At 47.3% G+C, this 7,700-nt stretch overlaps 1 protein-coding gene across 1 annotated transcript; it reads left to right on the forward strand.

The window, feature by feature from the left end:
- Nucleotides 1-2,251: 2,251 nt before the first annotated feature.
- Nucleotides 2,252-5,081, forward strand: LOC136517122 (uncharacterized). The gene is made up of 3 exons (XM_066510642.1): nucleotides 2,252-2,444; nucleotides 2,656-2,945; nucleotides 3,792-5,081. Exons 1-3 carry the CDS (start codon nucleotides 2,252-2,254, stop codon nucleotides 5,079-5,081), a joined length of 1,773 nt encoding a protein of 590 aa, XP_066366739.1.
- Nucleotides 5,082-7,700: the final 2,619 nt, after the last annotated feature.

The raw sequence follows: 7,700 nt of genomic DNA on the forward strand, positions 1-7,700 counted from the left end.
TGTTACCAGCTGCTTGATCAGCTGGGTTGCATATGTCTTTGAAGAGTCAGTGAACTGACTCTTTATTCTTTCTAGGTACTCTGTGACCGTGTCACAGTCTGGAATTGAGCCCACAATAGCAGGCTCAATCGTGTTCTTTATCACTGTCAAACACTTCTTGTTGACAGTGACCCATTTTCTATACTCAATGTCATAGGACATCTTTACAGGAGTAAAATCTCGCTCTCTGTTCTGCCATGCAGCATCAATCTCATCTGTCTCCCTCACCGCTGCCATAGGTTTTTTGGGGCATGGTGTGGTGACAACTCAGTCCACCTCAGCGAGGATGAAAGCCAGGTCTATCTTTTTTTCCACTCAATATAGTTATCAACTTTTAGAGTGGGGATCTCTTTGATACAACTCATCAAGTTGTATCCTCCTGAAAACACAATTCAAATAGTGTGAGAACACAAATAATAACAACAACAATTGCATGCCTTAGTTTAACGTTGGTCAAAATTAAAACATACAATTGTTTTCTACACTAATTCTACATCACCGTTGGGCAGAAATAGAATTAATGTATGACAAAAACATATTAATATTGCCATTAATCAACGTTGGTCAGAATAACAACAATATTATAATCAATTTAAAACATATCCATTTTCAAAATTAAATTCTCCCGTTGGTTCGAATTTAATAATGAAAATTACATCTTTAAATATGCAGCGGAAATATTAACATTCAATAATCATTTTCCTATTTTCCAGAAGCAACTTTACTATTTACTGAACAAAAAATATCGTTGGATAAATTTTGTACAGAAAATTATCATAAAATTCAATTCAAATTGATCAAATTGTTTTCTGGAAAATAAGAAAATAAAAAAAACTGTGACTGTACTATTTGTTTGGCCATTTCGGCCCGATCCAGCAACAGTGCGCGCGGCCCAGCGAATGCGGCCCATGGCCTGCTTCACGCGCGCGCAGCCAGCTCTCCCGGCCCAGCTGCCCGCGGCCCAGCCACGTGGCGCACGCTCCCCCGCGCCCAGGCCGCAACCTGGGCTTGGGCCGGGAATTCGGCCTCGCGCCCTATCCCGCCTGGGCTGCGGCGCTGGCCCGATCATCTCCGTCCGTCCATCCAGATCGAACGGTGGAGCGCACAGCTCGGGGCATCAAAACCCCGGCCGGCCGTGCCTCCCTCAACCCTAGCTCCATTCTGTCTTCCCCTTCTCTCTCTTCGCGCCGCGCGCCAGAGCCACAGCGGAGCCGGCCATGGCGGCCGGAAGGAAAAGGAAGTACGGCGCCGCCGCGGGCCCCCTCGCCGGTGCGCGCGCTCCCCTTTGGGTGAGCGCGCCGCCGTCGAGCGGCCTCGCGTTGGTGCCCTGAGCGCATCCGTCGGCCGGATCTCGGCTCTGTCCCGCGCGCCGTTCGGGAGCGACGCCGCGGTCTCCTTTCCGCGCGGTGGCGATGCCGCCGGCGGTGGGTAAAAGCCCAGGTAGGCTTCTTTTTTAGGGTTAGGGTTTGCTTTTCCGATTTGAAATCGGTTCTTTTTCTTTGTCAGTAGCTCCTGCCCGATTGTTTAGCCTTCAGTTCTTTGTGCCGTCGTTTCTGCAGCTGCCCCGCTCGGCCATGCCCATGTGAGGGGGCCTGCCGTCGATCGGGTCTTGCTCATGGACCAGTCGCCATCCTCGTCGGCTCGGTCGGGCATGTCGAGATCGATCCGAGTCCCTGCCGGGCGGCCAACGCGCGGCGACCGTCGTCGTCAAACCATCATCTCCGCCGTGGTGAGACCCCTAGGCTCCGGCCTCCGGCGAAATCCGAGAGCGGCGCCCGCCAGCAGCACTGCGACGAGGCGGCGGCGGCGGCGGTGCCCAGCAACGCCGCCCACGCGCGGGCAGCTGCTGTACTTGGCGGCCACGTGCGGGCAGCAGGCGCGAGCGAACGGTGCCCAGGCAGCAGGCACCCCAAGCACACATGATGTACGGCGCTTCAGGAGTCCTGGACACGGACGAGATGCCCCAAGCACACATTATGATTCATGGATAAGAAAAAAACTTTCCGTTGGAAACCGGTTACAACTCTCTCATGCACATGTGTAACTACACTTAATTAACTAGCTGTTATATATGACCAGTAATTAGATTCAGACCGGTCTTTGTCTTTCCTCTCCCTTCTTTCTATCTCTAGCAACAACTTTCCTTGCTTGTCCTGTTCATCAATCAATCTAGTACTAGTATACGTATACTTGCCGATTTATTTCCATATATATGGAGGTTTCTGCGAAGACTCCGACGCATGAGCTGGTCCCACAGCTGCAGTTTCCTCCTGGCTACCGCTTCGTGCCGACCGAGGAGGAGCTCGTCGACGCCTACCTCCGCGCCAAGATCGAGGGCCACAAGCTTCCCCTCGCCGTCGTCAACGACGTCTCCATCCTCGAATGGCAACCCGGCAGACTCGTCGGTAAGCAGTTAAGATGCTACTAATTGCTACACTGTCGTACGTATTTTACTGATTAATCAATTATATATGTATATAATATGATCTGATGAAGTAATTGCATTAGCTATCTAGTCGTCTAATTATTGTTGCATGATGTAATGTAATGACTTACACTGCAATACGTACTGCATGGTCGTCGCGTTTAATTTGCATGCATATATCATGCGTGTAGAGGAGTACAAGGGGTACGGCGAGAACAGGTGGTTCTTCTTCACGGTGCGGGAGCAGTCGTCGTCGAACAAGGAGAAGGAGCCCAGCCGGAAGGTGAGGGTGAAGGGCGTCACGGCGACATGGAAGGCCACGGGGAGTGTGCAGCTCATCCGGCGGGCGAGATCCAAGGACGGCGACGGGAACAATAAGGTGGTCGTGGGCACCAAGAGGGTGCTCATCTACAACTCCAGCGACACCGCCGAGAACGGCAAGTGGAGCATGCACGAGTACATCCTCAAAGGCCACGCCGCGGTACGTAATGCACGCCTAATTGCTTGCGTAATAATTGCATATATATGAACAAGAACAAACCCTAGATAAAAGGGAATTTATTATTTGCATATACTCCCCTGTTATTGACGTGGTTTATAATATTAACCATTATTTTTCTCTAACGAACCCTAACGAACATATGTGATTAAATAAAAGTACTGTTATTCATAAATCTACGCATAATGCATGCCTTTATTTAATGTTTCCAATTTTTAAAAGCTCAACCGGACTATTTTAAGCCCCAAGTATTTATGGGTGGAGGTAGTAGATTTTTTTTATTAGCAAGCAAAAGATCTCGGCGTTGTCATGGTGACAGCAAAGAAAAAACAAATCCTAAAAAGTGGGAACAAACAGTGACTGATTTGATCTATTCTATTCCATCCGTTCCAAATTATAAGTCGATTTGACTTTTTTGGTTCATTCATCTAGCTATGTACATATTATTATATCTAGATGCATTGTAAAATGGATGTACAAAAAAGTCAAAACGATTTATAATTTAGAACGGAGGGAGTATAATGTTACTATAGATTTACGCACCACCCTAACATTATAAATTTGTACTTAATTTGCCTCATTCTGAGCCTTTGTAACATGCATATATGTTTAGAAGCTAATCTCTTTTGGACCGTGGACTCAATGAGTCAATGTTCCCACAACTTTTCAGAATTCGACAAAGTCACGTGTCTGACAGAATTTGAGCAACACAAGATTCGATCTCGTAGCTTGCCTGGAGGAAATTGACTGGCAATTGGCCCTAATAAAAAAGATTAATAATTGCTTGAGTTTATATATCTTGCAATTGACTCCATGACATGCATGCAGATTGGGCAGTATGCCCTGTACTCGATCCAAAGGAAGCAGCACTCGGACACCGAGGGCAACGACGACATGGATCCAGAGAAGAAGAAGAAGACTAGAAAGAGGAAGAGGACGGAGACGGAGACGCCTTCTACCGAACTGGAGGGAGTGCAGCTGCCGCACCCAGAGACGACAACACTGCTCGCCGAGCCACCATTGAAGCCGACAAGGAAGGCCAAGGTCCAGAGGAAGAAGAAACCATCAATGCAAGTTGGAGTTGAGGGAGAACAGCAGCAGCAGCAGGGACAGTCACTGATGGAGCCAGTGACGCCGCCCAAGAAAGATGAGCTAGCGCCGCGGCAGCAAGAAGGACGACAACAGCCGGCGCCGATCGTCCTCTCCGCCGTGCCACTGCAGGCTGTACGCGTGTGCCCAGCATCGGAACCGGACGGAACGCTCGGAGCTTCCGCGCCTAAGCCTGAAGAAGACACGCCCGACGACATGTCCCAGCTCCTGGCACTGCTCGGTTACCCTGCCATGTTCTGCAACAACCAAGGTCAGGAGCAGTGGCCACCGAGCTTGACAGGCAGTACGGCGTTCCTCGCCGCACCAGACACCAACGTCGTCGTTGGCCATGCTCCGCTCCAGCCCTACCAGCAACAGGAAGATGGCTACAGCTTGTTCGGAGTGCAGAACCAGCATCTCTTCTTGGGAGAGAACCAGAGTGTTTACACGAAGCAGGGATGGCAGCACGCTGATCTGTTACTCCCAGACAACAACACCACGCAGACGATGAACAGCGGCGGCGGCGGCTGGGAGCATGGTAACGACCAGCGTCAGATTCACCAGCAGCAGCAGGAGAACAATGGAGGGGGCTCTGGAGTAGTACAAGACCAGCAGCCAATGAATCATCCCCAGGGCGGCCATGACCTGCCGCCCTTGGACGAGCAGTCGTCTGGCTCTGATGATCTGCAGGTCGATAGCCTCCTGTTCGGCGAGAGCGTTCAGATGGACGAGCTCGACAGGTTTGTCAGGGGCGTGCTGGTGCCCCGCGATGAGCCGCCTCAGGACTTGGCAGCAGGCACGCAAGAGCAGGAGGGAGGCGATGATCCAGCGACTCTGCAAGCAGCAGGCACGCAGGAGCAGGGGGATGATGGTACAGCGACCTTGCAGAGTCTTCAGCATGATGAGCTTCAGTTGCAGTGGCTCTATTATTGGCAGGTGCAGCGTGCTCGCAACGAACACGTGCGGGATGGGCCGTGCTCTTGCATGATTTGTGCAGCAGGTCTGTGGCATTATTTTCCCGGTCCTTGAGTGGTGGCACCGCGAGGTAACCATTAAGCTATATACGTATGGAAGCACTCCCTGCATATAAGTCGTTATAACTTTTTAAGTAGATTTTATCTACTAGAAAAGTCATAACGACTTATAATATAGAATAAAGTATGAGTTTTTTTTTTTGTGTAGTTGTAGCTTGGTACCTCTCCATACCTCTCACGACCGTAAAACCAGAGTGTACAGTAGTTAGCAGTTAGCGTCGAATTTTGCGTTTGATTTGTGTGGATATGGTGATGGGTTTTCTGTTTGTCAAGTTCATTAGCAGGTCTGTTAGTATTCATCGGTGTTTATGTGGTATGCATGCGTTACGGCTATAGTACTGCTGCTATTTCCTCAAGTTCATTAGTCAAGTTCAATTAGGCTACGTTGGTTTCCTCATCTAAACTTTAGTCCATGTCATATCGGATATTTGACATATATATGGAGTATTAAATATAGACTAATTACGAAACTAAATGCACAGATTGAGACTTAGTCCATGATTTGACAATGCGGTGCTACAGTAACATGTGCTAATGATGGATTAATTAGACTTAATAAATTCGTCTAGTGGATTACCGAGGACTTCTGTAATTTGTTTTATTATTACTATTCGAACACTCGACGTGACACCTGTATGCGACACCTGATATGACTCTCTTAAACTTTAGCCCCTGAATTTAAACGCCCCTTATTATTCTTATCTTGAAAGGAGTCCTCAACCTTATAGACGAAAACATCTGCTTTGTAACACCCCGGGTGTTTAAATACTAAAACTGTCATGTCATCATATGCATTGCAAGGCATTTGGTCATATTAAAAACTTTGTATGCATTCACTAAAATAAGTTTACATTTATGTTATAAGCATTGCTTGGTATTATTTGAATCAAGTTCGAAATCTTTGTATTGATTTGAAATTCCGAAAACCCTTATTTTCAATATTTAAATCCTATCCTGAAAACTCAGTTCAAAATCTAAGTATATTTTGGGGTTGAGCCCAAAAGCAAAAATGTAGAGCTTGACAAGTTAAGCAAAGTTTGGTTTTGGAGTTTTTCAAGTTGTTTAGAAAAATTTGGAGTAATTCAAAAAGGCGTAATTCGGTAAATTTCTCTATTCAAATTCAAAAGTTCATTTCAAAATCTAGACCGAATTAGGAGATGGTTATAAAAGCAAAGTTGTAGAACTTTTGATTTTGAACAACTTTTATTTTTGGAGATTTTTGAGTTGTTATGAAAATTTGAGAGTAATTTGTGAATTTTGGCGAATGGCAAACTTGTAAATACTGTGAACAGTGTTCACCGCCGTAGCTACATGGCCGGCGACCTTCTTCGGCGTTCCAGGCGCGTCGTGGCCGTCCTTGGCGTCGCGCTGGCGCGGAAACGGCTCCGTCGTGGCTTCCTTGAGCTTCTGAGCCGCGCTATAAGTACCAAAACGTCGTCGTCGTCGTTTTTCTTCTTCCTCTGTTTTCACCGCCACCGTCGTTGTCATCGCTCCGGCGAGCTCGCATCATCTCCCTAGCGTCGTTGTCGTCTCGGTAAAGGCTATTCCAGTTCCGTCTTTCTCTTGCGCATCCACCCAGCCAACTATGGTCGACTGATTTCGCCGAGAATCCTCTGTCCGTGTCCTTCCTCGCGGCTGGCAACTTCACCACCGCGGGCGTGTCGTCGTGGCCAGGGCTCTCCGGTGAGCCGTTGCCCGTGATCAGTGTACCTACGGCTTCGTCTTGATGATGTAGTACTTAATCCGTTGTTGTTTACTCGTTTTGATCACTGCAGTCGCTGGTTCTCCATCACCGACGACCTTTGCTCCGCCGTGATCATCGTGATCGTCGTCACGCCTCTCCGTTGCTCCTCCGGCCTTGTGCTCTACTCAGTCACGTTTGGGGTGAGCTGCTGATGCTTCCTAGGCAATCTATTTAAGCTTTACAGGTCTCATGTCGCTGGCATAGCGCTGCCGTGCCACCGCGTCCGCCATGGCCGGCGTAGTGCTCGGTCTAGTCCATGGCTAGTCCAGCTTATGCCCTAGATCGATGCGCCTAGTCGAGGGTAGTGTTTTGGTACCTTGGTTGTCACCGTTGGCCTCGCCATCGGCGAGAAATCGCCGGTCAGCGCCGTCGTTGCCATGGTCAGCGCGGGAGGAAGGTGATGACAGGTGGGGTCAAGGTGTGAGCGACTCAGTGATTTCAAAATGGATTTTTCTATTTTTCAGATTTGAATGAATAGTGCCTGTTTTTGTTATTTTTGTATAAATTTAATTAGAGCTCCAAAAACTATGAAAATTTTTGTGTGACCTCTCTGTGATGCATATTATTTAATAAAAAATTGAAATATTGTTTTTCAGCACTTTTTGAATGTGATAAAAATTGCTCAATTTATTAATAAATGGATTTCCATGATTTTTATAGCCTTATTTAATTGTCCAAAAATTATGAAATTTGTTTTGCCACTTACTTATCATGTAATGAACATTTACTAAAATTTGGAGCTCAATTAGAATAAGTTGATTTATTTCATAATTTTGAATTAAATAATTAGTTCATAAAAGTAAATAGTAACCTTAAATGATTTAGGTTTTGTTTGAAAATTTGGATTGAGTGATGACCATGGGTCATTAG

Source organism: Miscanthus floridulus, chromosome 17 (assembly GCF_019320115.1).
Source record: "Miscanthus floridulus cultivar M001 chromosome 17, ASM1932011v1, whole genome shotgun sequence".
NCBI classification, from domain to species: domain Eukaryota; kingdom Viridiplantae; phylum Streptophyta; class Magnoliopsida; order Poales; family Poaceae; genus Miscanthus; species Miscanthus floridulus.

Coding starts and splice junctions, on each gene's coding strand:
- LOC136517122 (XM_066510642.1), top strand. CDS start 2,252: ATGGAGGTTTCTGCGAAGACTCCGACGCATGAGCTGGTCCCACAGCTG. Junction 2,445..2,655: donor GCAACCCGGCAGACTCGTCG/GTAAGCAGTTAA, acceptor TCATGCGTGTAG/AGGAGTACAAGGGGTACGGC. Junction 2,946..3,791: donor TCCTCAAAGGCCACGCCGCG/GTACGTAATGCA, acceptor ACATGCATGCAG/ATTGGGCAGTATGCCCTGTA.